We start from the raw sequence: 15,923 nt of genomic DNA on the forward strand, positions 1-15,923 counted from the left end.
AAGATGATCTTGCTTCAGAAAGTATGATATGAGGGGAAATGCATCTAAGTGTGGTGTGCATGGACTCAGAATGTCAGTAACAATGTACTCTGAGAAGAATAAAATGGTATGAAATTCAAAGAAGTGTATTGAACCTATTTAAATTGAATTGAATTGAATTGTCATGTGTACTGAGGTACAGTGAAAGGTTTTGTCTTGCGAGCAATACAAGTCGGTCACAGAGCTAAGTGGCATAGATAAGTAAATAATAGGAAAACAGCAGCAAAAACATAAACACAGGTACAGGCAAATGTTAAGAGTTTGAGAGTCTATTCAGTATTCTAACAACAGTAGGGTAGAAACTGTTTCAAAACTGGCCGGTGTGTATGTTCAGGCTTCTATATGTTCTCCCCGATGGTAGGGGTTGTAAAAAAAACATTGCCAGGGTGGGATGGATGTTTGAGAATGCTGGCGGTCTTTCCTTTGCAGTGGGCCTGGTAGATAGATTCTATAGATGGGAGGCTGGCCTTTGAGACTGTCCAGGCCAAGTTCACCACTCTCTGTAACTGTCTCCGACCTTGAATGGTACAGTTGCCATACCAGGTAGTGATACATCCTGACAGAATGAGCTTGATGGTGCACCAATAAAAGTTGGCAAGGGTATTCACCGTCATGCCAAATTTCCTGAGGAAGAAGACATGTTGTTGAGCCTTTGTAACCAGTGCATCCACATGAAGAATCCAAGAAAGCTTGTTATGGATGACCACTCAAGAGCTTGACACTGTCCACTCATTCCACCTTTGTGCTGTTAAATGTGTAGGGGAGCATCAGTAACATCCCACTGAAAGTCAGTAATAAGATCCTTGGTTTTGCTGGCATTGAGAGCCAGTGCACCATTTTTCTAGGTCTTCCACCTTCTGTCTGTAGTCTGTTTTATCGCCATCTGAGATTCGACTGACTATGGTGGTATCATCAGTCTATGGCATTAGTCTGATAATTGGCGACGCCAAATGTTTGGGTATACAGTGAGTACACACCCCTGGGGGGCTCCAGTGTTGAGTGTTAGTGAGAATGAAACATTGTTCCCAATCTTCACTGATTGTGGCTTGTGGGTCAGGAAAAGGAGGATCCAGTTGTAGAGAGTGTGCGTGAGAAATCATGTCTCACAAACTTGATTGAGTTTTTTGAAGAAGTAACAAAGAAGATTGATGAGGGCAGAGCAGTAGATGTGATCTATATGGACTTCAGTAAGGCATTCGACAAGGTTCCCCATGGGAGACTGATTAGCAAGGTTAGATCTCATGGAATACAGGGAGAACTAGCTATTTGGATACAGAACTGGCTCAAAGGTAGAAGACAGAGGGTGGTGGTGGAGGGTTGTTTTTCAGACTGGAGGCCTGTGACCAGTGGAGTGCCACAAGGATCGGTGCTGGGTCCTCTACTTTTTGTCATTTACCATAAATGATTTGGATGCGAGCGTAAGAGGTAGAGTTAGTAAGTTTGCAGATGACACCAAAATTGGAGGTGTAGTGGACAGCGAAGAGGGTTACCTCACATTACAACAGGATCTGGAGCAGATGGGCTAAGTGCCAGATGGAGATTAATTCTGATAAATGCGAGGTGCTGCATTTTGGGAAAACAAATCTTAGTAGGACTTATACACTTAATGGTAAGGCCCTAGGGAGTGTTGCTGAACAAAGAGACCTTGGAGTGCAGCTTCATAGATCCTTGAAAGTGGAGTCGCAGGTAGATAGGATAGTGAAGAAGGTGTTTAGTATGGCTTCCTTTATTGGTCAGAGTATTGAGTACAGGAGTTGGGAGGTCATGTTGCGGCTCTACAGGACATTGGTTAGGCCACTGTTGGAATATTGCATGCAATTCTGGTCTCTTTCCTATCGGAAAGATGTTGTGAAACTTGAAAGGGTTCAGAAAAGATTTACAAAGATGTTGCCAAGGTTGGAGGATTTGAGCTATAGGGAGAGGCTGAACAGGCTGGGACTGTTTTCCCTGGAATGTCAGAGGCTGAGGGGTGACCTTATAGAGGTTTGCAAAGTTATGAGGGGCATGGATGGGATAAATAGACAAAGTCTTTTCCCTGGGGTCAGGGAGTCCAGAACTAGAGGGCATAGGTTTAGGGTGAGAGGGGAAAGATATAAAAGAGACCTAAGGAGCAACGTTTTCACACAGAGGGTGGTACGTGTATGGAATGAGCTGCCAGAGAAGGTGGTGGAGGCTGATATAATTGCAACATTTAAGAGGCATTTGGATGGGTATATGAATAGGAAGGGTTTGGAGGGATATGGGCCGGGTGCTGGCAGGTGGGACTAGATTGGGTTGGGCTATCTGGTTGGCATGGACGGGTTGGATTGAAGGGTATGTTTCCATGTTGTACATATCTATGAATCTACGATTCTATGAGTGGGGCTAAGTCCGAGACCACTATGTTTAGTAATCAGTCTCAAGGAGATAAGTGTGTTGAAGGCTGAACTGCAAAGATTGGATTCAGAGGCTTTTAAGAATGGAAGAGGACATCCTCATGGATTTTCACCCTTAGATCCATCACTGCAATTTTTTCTCGCACAGATTAAAGGTTCAAATGGCAAGTCCATGTCCTGAACTTGTGATCGAGCAGTTTCCAGTGCAACGATGGGCATGTCATACTGTTCATCACCACCATCCAAAGTTTTAATCTAGACAGCTTCTAGTTCATGGTTCTTGGCATCTCAGAGCAGTCATAAATTTGAAAATGTTCCCAAGTTTCGGTTGAAGGGTATATTTTACAAAACTTAGCCATATACTCACTATCCATTCACCCAGTGTGCATTATGTATAAAACCCATATGCCATACAAAAACAATAGTGAGTCTTAAAAAGTTATGTAAAATAATCCATTTAGAAATTTAAAATAAAACTGTTGAGGTAACAACTCAATGAGTCTGTCAAACACTACTAGGTTCAAGAAAAGAATTTTCAAAAATATATTCCACTTTACTGCTTCTAAACTAATCCAAATAAACATATCAACATCATAATTAAAAGCAAAGGCTAAGCTCCACTACTGAACTAATTCTTAGTGAGTTGAGAATTCAAACAAACATTCATACTCAGGCCACCTGGAAACAGTATCAACAAAAACAAGTGGCCAGAGAACTGTTACTCCAGATGGGATCATCATGAATATCTGTCAAGAACTGTAGCCCAGAGAGTTAAAAACAAAGTAGTTGGAAGTGGGTAGGAGTTTTCATTCAGTGTTTTGGCGACAACCACTTTTGTTCAATATGTGAGATAATTTGGACAAATGACAAATGACAGAGTGTGACCAAATGCTATTGATGGGGCGTGTGTGGACTTCCAAGAGGCACTTGATATAGTGATAACACACTAATGTTGACTCATGGCTGCTGCAGCAGAAGCAAGACATGGTTTCCAGCTGTGTCTGCATCCAGCGCAGATCCACAGAGGCGGCAGAGGCAGTGGCGAGTTTGGGTTCAGTACGAGACCTGGCGGTATCAGCAGTGGCTGCAAGGGCGAGCTGGGCCTGAAACAGACCCATGGCAGCAACGTGAGGTTTGAGTCAGTGCAGTACATGGCAGCATCAGTGGTGTCTACATTGGTGAGGTCCAGCCAGGATTCATAGTGGTGAAGGTATCAGTGGAGGCAAGATGGCGCCTGAGTTCCAGTGATGGCAGCGCAGAGAAGGGGACTCATACCTGACCACCAGGCCCATGGTGGAGCACTTAACAAGAAGGACTATAAAAGTTGGACACTTTTCCTTCATTTTTCTGCCCTTATATTCTATGCTTTCATTTATTATTCTGTGGTTTAAGATGGCACTGGAGAGTGGCGACACTACACAACACTTTTCACTACATTTTGTGACAAAATACACGCAACAATAAATACATCAAATCAAACAGGCTGAGAGATAGGAAAAGGTGTAATGGCCATTGGATCTATTTTTGAGCAAGGCAAAGGTTTGTCAAGGAGTTTCCCTTGAAGACAACTTTGGGACAATCATCTTTTCCTGATACACAAAGATCTAGACCATGGAGTACAGGTCCAATTTAAAAATTTGCGGATGATAGGAAACTCTGAGAACTATGAATAACTTGAAAAGGACATTGAAAAGTTGGTGAAATGGGCAGATAGGTGGCAAATCATATTCTGTGCAGAACAGTGAGGTGATGCATTTTGGTAGGATGAACGTGGACAAGCAATATAACAAAAATAGGAAGGTGATTATTTGAACGGCTGTAAATGAGAAAAGGGTGACCTGGGTGTCTTTGTGCATCAGTCACTGCAAACGCATACGCAGGTGCAGCAGGCAGTCAAATAAGGCAAACTGTATGATTTGAGGAAAGGAACAAAGATGTTTTGCTGCAATTATATAAGGCAGTGGTGAGACCACATCTGAAATGTTATTCAGTTTTCGTTTCCTTATCCGAGGAAACTGTTCTTGTCATAGAGGAGAGCAGCACATTGATTCCTAGGATGATAGGACTGATGTATGAGGAGAGATCGAGTTGGTTAGGATTGTATTCACTGGAGTTTAGACGGACGAGGGGAGGAGAGATGGAATTGATTGCCAGCCTATAAAATTCTAACAGGATTAGACAGATTAAATGCTCACAACAATGGTGAGTCCAGCACCAGTGGTCACAGTTTAAGGATAAGGGGGTAAAACCTTTAAGGACCAGGATAAGGAGAAATATCTTCACCCAGAAAGTAGCAAACCTGTGGAATTCACTATAGAAAGTGGTTGAGGCCAAAAACAATGTATTTTTAAGGAGGCAGATATAGCTTGTGGCTAAAAGAATCAAGGGATGGGGGGGTGGGGGGCAAGACAGGATTAGGGCAGTGAGTTCAATGATCAACCATGATCACAATGAATGGTGGAGCAGGCTCAAGGCATCCAATGGGTGAAAGTGAGGACTGCAGATGCTGCAGATTAGAGTCAACATTAGAGTGGTGCTGGAAAAGCACAGCAGGTCAGGCAGCATCCGAGGAGCAGGAAAATCGACGTTTCAGGCAGGAGCCCTTCATCAAGGCATCCAATGTCCTATACCTGTGACTATGTTTCCATGCTTCTAAGGGAGACAATTTTAAAAGGCGTGCAAAAGCGGAGGAACCTGGGTGAGTATCTGCACAGATGGAGAACGCAGTTAATAAAGCATGTAGTATGTGGTCTTTGTTAATAGAAACATGGAGTACAACAGCAAGGAGGTGATGCTGAACATGTATAGGCCTTGGCTACAGAATTATCTAAATTATGGGCACCATATTATAAGGACATAAGCGCATTAGAGAGAGAGCAGAATACATTTATGAGCATAGTTCTTGAGTTTAGAAATTTTATGAGGAAATATCAGAGCAGTTGGGACTTTTCTTTTTGAAGAGAAGGCGACTAAAAAGAGATCTGATAGAAATTATCATCATGAGGAAACTAGATAGAGAGAAACTATTGCTGCTGGTAAAAGGATTGAGGACAAGTAGGCGCAGATCTGAAGGGATTTGCAAGAGCAAATGTTAGGTGAGGAAATACTTTGTTCTTAAGAAACACAGCAAGTGATTCAGATCTGGGATTTCCAGGAAATGTGGAAAAGGGAGATTCATTTGAAGCCTTCAAGGAGGATTTTGACTGATTATGTGCACAGAAGCAAAAGTGCCAATCTCCTGTCCTTCCTTCATATCCGTGCATAAAGACATGATGCTCATTTGGGGAGCTGATACAGACACAATAGGCCAAATGGTTTCTTTTTGCACCATAACACTTGAGTGATTGAGAGAGAAAGAAAGAGTGAGCGTGAGTGAAATATATACATATACATACACACAAGAGAGAGACAGAGTGAAAGAGAAAGTGACACACAAAAGAAACAGAAAGATGTACTTTTGGTTAAATAGTCCATAAGTAATATCTGACTGTTTCCATTAAATACGAATACTAAAAGTAGCACTCATGAATGTATGAATAAATGTGCTGTGGATTCCCCTGCAGAGTCCACCAACTAACTCACTTGTCATATCAGGTATGCCAGACTCTGAATTACTATGTGTTGCCAAATAAGCAATGCTAGTGGGAAGTCTCAGCATGGGAGTCCTAATGTCCTAACTATGCCTTCCTAGTTACATGCTCCTTGCATGGGCTGTCAGTAGAACATTGCACAACCTTTGGAGAGCATTATGTTACTTTCCTAATGGAAGCCTAGATAAAGCCCTACAGATTTTCACACCAGAGCTCATTTATCAAAGACTACTTTGTTTATTGAACAGGAAGCATGGTTCCTTTAACAAGAAGGAATTATAATGTTCTTGATAAAATATATGCTGAGATTGCAGGACTAAGAGTATCATGTAGGTTTCAGAAAATCATATAAAAGTAGCAATACCCAATTTTGTTTTCCTGAAGTACTTCTATTCTGTCCTTCTAAATTTCAGCTCAACAGGGGCTAGCGTTCTCCATCCTAAAGGGCAGTGTGATTTTGTAAAGGCCCGTGTAATTTTTATGTCAGATTGCTTTTAAATCTGCCAAGTTACCAGACTTTGCTAAACTGGAATTTCTCCTGCTGATGTGCAAACATTAGCATCAGTGAAAGTTTCTATGATCCATTCAATACAAAGCTGAACAATGCAGATGCTACTGACATGTTAATGAAGCAATTAACGTTTAAAGAAAAGCTGTTATCCTCAAAAACGTGGCCACAGTGATATAATTGGTAACACAGCTATGGTGTCTGCATCATAAATTGCATTCAGATATTGAGATATGCATGATTATCAGTTCAAATATATCAATTAGCATGATAATGTAAAATCATTATTGCAATACATCTGTGTTGCAGCAGATGTAACATCACCTGCAGATATTGCATCTGCAACTGATTTTTCCAATTGTTTTAACTGAGGCCCACTGCACACTTGGAAAATGTAAGGCACTGGCTCTGCAGACTAAAGGCACCAGAAGGGAAACTACATCACACTAAATGGCCCTTTCACTGAAGCTACAATTCAATTTGGCTGCAGGTTGACAACACAATGGATGTCAGCTTTTACTGCCAACACAGTGGAAAGGGAAATCTGGCCCTAGCTATTACATTGTGCTGAAATTTAGTGGCAAGTGAGAGTACACGTACTCACAAAACCAGCTACACTGAATGTTCTTAAATAGAGTTAATAAACCTGAGCGGGTCTTTGGACTATTGTTTATACGTAATCTGTAGAAGGACTGTTGCTCCTACTTCGTAAAATGGGCTTCTTCACAATCAATGGATAAATTACTGGATATTTTGGAGAAAAGTGAGTTTATTCAATAGATCTGTAATATCTCAATTCAAATGTGGGTATGACAGTGAATCCCTCTTCACAACACTACGAAATAAAAGCAGATTTACATAGAAGATAAAACTCAAGTCACACAACTGATTTTCACCCTCTTGTAACATAAGGTTCCATGTCTTAAGATAGCATTTATCATGTGGATTTCACATGTTTTATAAAACACGATATCATTTTCCATATAGAGAAACATATGCTGAATAACTTATGTAATTCTACTTGAGAATTAAATCTCAGTACATTCTACAGATTGCATAATGTAAATGGAAACACTTGAAAATTTTGAAGATTGATAACTTCAACCTTATCATTGCAACAGTGCATATAATCTCAGCTTCAATAACTATTTCACAATTGTACGCATTGAAATAAATTGACAATCTGACATATTTGATAACTTTGTAAAATATTGTAGAGACACACACAAGAGAAAATATTTTCCTATCTCCCATTTTACAATGTAACATTGACTTTCTTTGCTCATTGATAGGCAAAGAAAAAGTCAAAGAAAAGTATATGGTTGCGCATATGTATATTGCACATTTGCTACACCAATAATATGAGTTAGTTTGAAAGAGAACTCCCAATATTAGGCAGGAGATAAAGTCTTATGTGAATAGTTACTCTGTCACTTACTATGAACCCATATTCATACACCCAAAAGCATTAAAACATCAATTACTAACTAATGGCATTATTGTTTACCTCCTCATTGTAACCAGAACTGCAAGGCTGCTACAGAGTGAAGGAGCAGCAGCATATTTTGACAAATTAGATGATTAACTGAAGACATCAAGCTCAGGCCCACTGCATCTCTATAGATCTTTATAAAAGGGGAGGGATAAGGAATTGTTGTCAAAATGGATACACGTCCAGTGAGATTTTCATCCAAAGAGACTGTGAAGAAGCTGCAACAGCAGGACCACTTATTGCACCGAATGAAATAGTGGTAAGACTACAGGCATTGATTAGTGTCATAGTTAATAACAACTACAATGTTTCAGTCTCTTTTCAAGCTCAGAAACATAGTATTGAATGACAGCTATTCAACACAGTGAATGAAATTAATAGGAACAGCATACTGAACAGAAAATGGTGCATTATTTTACATTTTCATGCAATGCAAACTACCTTTGCTAACACTGATTTATCTTTATGTGCAAAATTCTATTTATTTTTGTGCTAAAATACTTAATTTTTAGTCTATATGTTTCACTTGCCTTCCAGCACTGAGCCAGCCATTTTGAATAGTGTCAGGAAGTCATGATTGTAGCCACAAAAGATCCTGGCAGTTAAGAATAAAGGAATGCTACTGCTAATTTTAATCTGTCATCAAATTCAGCAGCAACCATTTGTCTTGTTTTGTAACTCCTCAAAACATAACCACAGATTTGAAAATAGACAGTATTTTCAGGTACAATTATGGGAACATTACATCAGAGAAGCCACACACCCTGAACTAGAAACAAAAATAATAATGTGCTGAATACTGTAAAATAACAACTAGATAAGTAAGCAAAGCACAGTACTGTCTTGGGTTTCTATGTAAATTGAAACTGACAAAGGTAAGCTTTCTCATTGCATAATCAGTAAACAGCACTTTTAAGATGAATAAGTTAACATTTGTATGCTGTAACAAAATAAGTTTATGTTTCCAAAGTAACAATAGGTTTTTCAATTATATTAAAAAAGGTTCTGTCCTTTAAAAAATCCATTTGGAAAACCATTCCTGTTTGCCAAATACTGGGGCATGTGATACCATTGGGAAAACAGTGAATGGTTGTTCTGTTATGCTCCTTCCCCAGGCATACATGCTGTGACTTTCAGTAACAAAAAAAGGGAGCTCTTCGGTGATTGGTGTGTAACAACTACAAAAGTTGTTGCATGGAAAAAAACAAAAGCTCCTATTAAATATCAATATAATATTACAAGGGCAAAAAACTTTTGTAGTAAAATTTAAAATGAAATGACCTTCATGGGGTGCCTGAGGCAAATAAAATATATTTGGCTCAGTAGTGTAATTAAATGAAGGCACTAGGACAGCAAATTTGTTACAAAATGATTACTTTAACAAACATCTCTACTTAAAAGTACAGAATTTTTAAACAGGAAAAATTGAACAGTTCTAAATACTTGCTAGTATGGAGTAAATAAATCTACACAAGAATACAAAATGATATTCTAAAATATGTTGACCAGATAGCAATATATCCTTTAATTACTATTAAAATCCCCTTTAAGTTATCAGCTGAAGGTGAGTTGCCTTCTTTGACCTTTGTAGTCCATTTGTGTAGGTACAACCATAATGCTATTAGGGAGGGAATTCCAGGATGTTGGCCTAGCGACACCAAAGGAAAGGCAATATTCTACAACACTAGCATATACTGAAACATGTGGAAAACTGCACAGATATGCGCTGTACAAAGAAAGCTGTCTGAAATATCTTTGAGGAGTGCTCACAAATCATACATATTTTACTGCAGTGCAATGGATGAAGCTAAGAAAAAACAACATTGGTGATGAATTTTAATTAAAGTCAAAACAACTACGTCATACTAATTTGGCTGGTTTCCAAAACAAAAGGGATTTGGAACGAAAAGAGCCTGGTGAATTTCCCAACATTTTGAGAGACATTTCTAGTATAGAAATTGTTATAGCAATGGTATTTAACCTGAAAGTCAGTTTGCTTAGCTTCTAATGTATTGTCAGATGCTTATATGGTAATCAGACACTGAAGTAATGCTGATGATCCAGTATTAGTGTAATCTTCCAGGTAAAGAAAAAAAGTGTTTCATTAAATAAGACTTAATTTTAAAATACAAATCTGAATAAAATCTTTTGTATTATTAATTGATTATGTATTAATTCATTGTGTGCAGCATTTTCTACATATAACTTCATTGCTAATTTGGCTTAATAAATGAACTTTCATATGAAATATATCTGCAATTAAAAGATGTCGCTGAGTGGTTAACTGACAATTTTGGCTTTAATAATTCCTTCAAAATCAACGTATTTGCATGACCAAAACTGATCAGGAATGAAATGACTTTCAGTCAGTTGATAGCAACAGCCAGCTTTGAGATGTTCAATAATTGATGTAAACGAGCGTCTTTAGTGGGCTTTGCCTGGACAAAGCATACCTTCCGAGCAGATCACAACAGCTGACAACCTTTGTTTTTATCTTGCATTATAATCAGTTTATCAAAGGCAGATTGGTGAATCAACAGTACTATCGTAACATTTCAGCAAATAATGGTGTAATACAACTGGAGGTGGTAAATATTAGTTTATATTTTAACTTAAATCTGAGCTACTTCTTTCCAAATCAGACTCCTCATATGTCCATGTAGCAACTTTATAAAGAAAAACAAATTAGACTAGTTTAAAAAAATGTAACAGACTACTGCAGAGTAGAAGATATGAAATCCTAAACCACTACTTGCTGTGTGTGGGTAAACAAAAATATTGCTGCAACAGCAGTTTGTTTCTCCTAAGTGCAGTAGCAGCACATGGAAACTTTTTTCTGGGGCCAGTTGGCTTCGGTCCAAGTCCAGCATATTAAAAAAAGTTACTCATGTGTTATGCTTTGCTGACAAGCATATTAATCCCAAGAAACAACATTCATTTTCAAGTTCTGAATAATATGAGATCATTTTGCAATATTTATTTTGCATCCAACCTGCCGTGACCTTTCATATCAAGCAAATTTTCTGACACAAAGCATCATCAAATCTGTAAACTGCATGGAAGTTGCAATCGTACACTTCACTTGAAAGTAATCACGACATTAATTTGCAAAAAGTAAAACTGAGCTTGTACTGCAGTGTAAAAAATGTGGTTGAAATTAGAATCTACCTAATTTAAAACTTTTGACATAACATGTAACGTTGCCATTTGAAGTACTTTACAATCTTGAAGACCATTCAGCAAAAGTGTTCAAATTGAAATTTATGAAGAGATTCTAAAAATGTAATCATGCAAACATTGAAGACCATTGAAGTATCAGAACTGAGAGTTGAAAGTACATGAACATTTTGTCAGTAATACCAGATCTACAATAGGTGTGTTATCATTATATGTTTAAATAAAGATGCCACCACAGAAATTCCAAAGAATGAACAATTAAATGTTAAACTAAAACCTTTCAGCCACATAGTAATGAACATATTTCTGTTCATTTAGGCTCCCAATTTAACCATCCAAATATATGCAGCCAAAATAGTTGTGTGGTGATAACATGAAAATGTCCTTTTGCATACATTATCTTAATTATTTAAAACATTCATCCTTCACTGGACTACTTCCAACATTTAGATAAGTTGTCAAATGTTTCCTATCTAAATTAGCATTTAAAAGAGTCATCCCAGACATTTCAAAAAACATAAAATGTTATCATCTACATTCTTCAAATATCTACTAACTGAAGTTGAAATTATTGTACAAGGCCAACACACAGATTTCTCTATACACAATGTAATAATTGTTGATAAACTGCACACAGGGAAGAGTCCTGTGTCGAAAATAGTTCCCACGGTGCCTTATGGTATTCACCACTGGAGAAGTCCCACGAGAGATTCCCAGCAAAAAAAGTGTGGCACACACATGTTTCATTTATATGCTACAAAGATGCTAGATCCACCGAAATGAATTTCAGCATTATTAAGATCCATCATTTTCCACATGTGTTTCTGAAGAGCTCTTGCGGGACAGTTCCTTGCAATGATCAAGAATTAAAGCAAAGTCAGGAGGATAGCTGTGATTATCAGATGCAGTGTACGTGCAGGGGGAATGGAATTAAACCGTGCAATTATTTAATGCAGAATGCGCTTCAATAGACAAGATCATGAGGGATGTTACTGGATTAATCCACAAAACAAAACCTTAATCAGACTGCGAAATAATGCTTCAATATCTGCTTTCATACTCTAAAATGATCATATTTCTCTTCTATCGTACAGAATTAAGCAGCTTACAGCTGGATGGCGACTCAGCACATGCAGTTGCCAGTAGCAACAGGGCACACAATTGTGTTTCCCAGCCAAATAATGAGTCTTTCGCTGGCCCTATCGTCTGCTTCACAGACAGACGTTCTTAGAAATAGTGACAAGTTACATTCTACTAAAAATGCTGCATGTCATCAAATCATACGTACCTTGCAAGTTAAGTTAAAAAATGTACATTCATTGATATAATCAAAGCTCAGTTTACCTTCAAGGAAGAACAAAAATCTCAATATCCACACAATTTCTTATAGTTCAATAATGAAGGATAGTTATATTATGCACTCTTTTAAAAAGTACTGCCTTCGATTTTCTGATCCAATACAGCATAACAGCTTGGCTGATTTTTCCACTGAGAACTTAAGTTGTCCTCAACATAGACCTTGCAGTAAAATGCCACACAAACACAGCTTGTTAAACATTTACCATAAATTCAATAGTGCCAGAATATATTGCAAGGTTTATGCTTCTTACCCAGACTATGAGAAAACATCCTTAGAGCAGAGGTCTTTCACATAACAGAGTAATCCTCAAAGCAATCAAACAGCACCAAACAAAGATCCAGAGTTGATAAACTTTCTCTCCAGTTTGCAGTCCAAACCCTGCCACAGCAGTGAAAACAATCTCTCCCTTTGCTTTGTTGTGCTTCACTGATTTCTCAGGGAGAGGGGCACTTAACATGTGTTTAGGGACGGCCGCTGGCTTTGAAGGTGGCAGTTTCCTCGGGGAGCGGAGCTTACAGCAGATCAAGAGCGTACTGCTGATGCTCTGTGTGCGATCCTACAACTGGGCCTATTAATTCTTGTCCCTAAGAAACTACCGTGGATCTGCTGTCGAGTGAAGCCCATCTGCTGCCATCATAATCAGTCTCAACTGAATGGCTCTGACAAATCTGTGCCTGCAGCAGGGGTTAGGGAAGTTGGTGCAGGGGGAAGGGTTATGTTTCTTTTGTCTGCTGAAAACCGGGTTATTGTGAATGGAAAGGCACTTTGGGAAGTGGAATTAAAAAGCTCCATATACCATCCATTTTAAAGACAACAACCATTCCCCATCGCCAAACATTTGTTACTAATGAACTAAATGAACAATTACTCTAATCGGATTAGCAATTTGTAGCATGAAGCATGATGCAGCTAAATGTGTATCTCCAGGGTAATTTATATGAATCAAATTGTTGTATCAGGTGACCAGCAATCACTTTGTGCACCATTCTGACCAAGTACAAATTCTACCCTGGGCAGTAATCAATAAAAAAAATAGTCATTATTGTTTTCCATGATTCCACCATGTCACATTGTGTTTTCTTCGTAAAGTATCAGTATTATTTCAACTCTGCGCTGCACAAATCTTCATCTGTTGCCTTATTTGCTCAGCCTGTTTATGTGTTCAGTAAAGCACAAAGTGTGTAAATTATAGATTAAGCTATTCAGCAACATGTGAATACACATGCAACTAGTCATGCACTGTATTGTAAAAAATTTAAAAATCTAGAAAAGTGAAATGCAGTCGACGTCTATCCATGTTAACCTTTGCTTTCCAATTGGCAGTGATCATTTTGAGAGTGAGAGTTTGATAAAGTTCATGGGAAATATGCTGATTTTTCTGGTCATTTTAAGGAGGCTTAAACCATGCTTAGGCCTCGAATTTACCTATTCCTGTTTTCTGTGACCATTTGATAAACCTTTAAAACATCCCATCTGATTTCAAGTCAATCTTTTTCAGGTGTCTGCAGGGTATGAGCCTCAAACATCAGACCTCAGTCCAATTTCTACCTTATCTCCATAGGTCTGTTTACAGCTAGAACATAAACTTTAGTGTTAAAGTGAGCCAAATATTCCCAGCTTTCCAAATATTAAAAAAGAACGAAGCATAATATTATCCTTGCTCTTATTTTAAAACCATAGGAAAAGTTACATTTGCCAGTAATTTCCCAACTTGAGTTGGCTGTGTGCTAATGATTCCCATTTTATATTTTCCTTTATTTTTCCTCATTCAGTCTGACCTTAGCTACACTATTTCTTTTATTCAGACCAATTTGTTGGGCCCACCCATCCCCCAGCCCCTCATCTCCAGTGCTTTGAAAACCCACCCAAATTGAATAACATGTTTTTTTATAAAAGCTGAAATGATCTAATTTGGCATTAATTCCCTATAACATTGTGACCTTAAAACCTGTTCACTGGGAAATTGCAGACCTGCTACATGATACAAAAGATAATCATATACCGCCAATTCTATCTCAATCACTGTGATGGATAACTGAAAGATTTCATTGTTGTAGTTTTATTTTGGTTTATGTTTCTTCTCAGCTGTTAAAAACATAAATAAATCAGAGATAAATAAAATTTGCAACTACTTCAAGTCAAGAAATTTATATTACAGCTATACTCTCCACTTCTCATTTCAAAGTAAGCTTTACCTATGCAACTAAATTGATAAAAGATTTGCTGAAAATATGCTTATTGACTAAATCCCAAAATAGTTACTGCCTTTAGCATCTAGAATTTTATAGTGTCTTAATTGGTTACGTATGCGCAAGAGTAATACAAACTTTTATAATTAATTCCACTATAGCACAGCCATCATTTTTACCACATGACACAAACAAATATCATTCCCATCCACAAAAAAATGGCATATACTGTTCACTATCATTGCAGGTGATGGAGTTAAGTGAATTTAATACTCACCATCCTGCCCATTGTCTTTTATACTGATGTGGATTAGTTTTTATTTCATGTTGGTCAGGAATCATTTCTGGGCCATTCTGAATTCAAGACTTCATAAATATTAATTTACTATAACAGTATTCATTTCAACTGAATTTATATATGAATTTGTTTTCTTAAAAAACACGAAATCAAGTAACGATGATGCTACCTTTCCCTTTAAGAACGCATACAGCTGTGGTACCTATATTATTCTGACAACATAAATTGTTGTAAATTGCCTTTCATCTGAGCTTCAGATATAATTAGAGCAGCTTTAATGTTTTAAGATAAAAACTTGCACTGTCATCTACACAATGGATTGTGAATATTGTGTGTAAATTGAATTAATTGCCACTTGTACAATATAAGGCGCATACATGATCACACAGCATTGCCTTTTGTGAAGGGCACTGCTTGTCACTGGCCACTCGGGTGTTTTCCTATCTTCTTGGTGGTGGAAATTGAATAAAGATTCGTGCACCTTGTGTCTCTCACTGTGTCTCACACGTGAACACACACACACCATGGGTGCTGGGGAAAAAATAAGCACTACCGCAGTTAAGTGGAAGTGTGGGGGTTAAAAGAAAGAAAAGAAAAAAGAAAAAAAATAAGGTTCCTACAACATGGATTCACTGATATATTAGCAGAGGTGATGGTATAAAGAAGGATTTGTGAAAGAAAAGTTTTTTTTTCCGACTAGGAGTGAGAAGGTTGAGCAGATAAAAAAGATTTGAATTTGCAATAGGTAAATATGGATAGATTGCATCCACTTTCAGTAAGATAAAGTAATGACAGAGAACAACTTTAAGAAAATTTCAACTACTGTATCAATGCAAACATCATTTTGCTTCATACAAATACTTCAGTGGTACTGTAAAAGTGGACTAAATTAGTA

The 15,923-nt window shown here is 37.9% G+C and overlaps 1 protein-coding gene across 8 annotated transcripts in view; it reads right to left on the reverse strand.

Annotated features, from left to right (window-relative positions):
* The window catches only part of nckap5l (NCK-associated protein 5-like), a 753,060-nt gene that overhangs the window by 476,036 nt on the left and 261,101 nt on the right, over window positions 1–15,923 (reverse strand). For 2 of the 8 annotated variants that reach the window (XM_072579644.1, XM_072579641.1), the window contains exon 1: window positions 12,898–13,198. The exons of 1 other annotated variant lie outside the window; for it this stretch is intronic. In XM_072579644.1, coding sequence (XP_072435745.1) covers window positions 12,898–12,998 — 101 coding nt within the window. In that variant the 5' untranslated portion in view covers window positions 12,999–13,198. Of the gene's footprint in view, window positions 1–12,525; window positions 12,615–12,791; window positions 13,200–15,923 lie in introns of those variants that run through there. 5 more of the 8 variants (XM_072579649.1, XM_072579645.1, XM_072579643.1 and 2 more) reach the window with 4 other exon arrangements.

This window comes from Chiloscyllium punctatum, chromosome 10, assembly GCF_047496795.1.
Source record: "Chiloscyllium punctatum isolate Juve2018m chromosome 10, sChiPun1.3, whole genome shotgun sequence".
Lineage (NCBI taxonomy): Eukaryota > Metazoa > Chordata > Chondrichthyes > Orectolobiformes > Hemiscylliidae > Chiloscyllium > Chiloscyllium punctatum.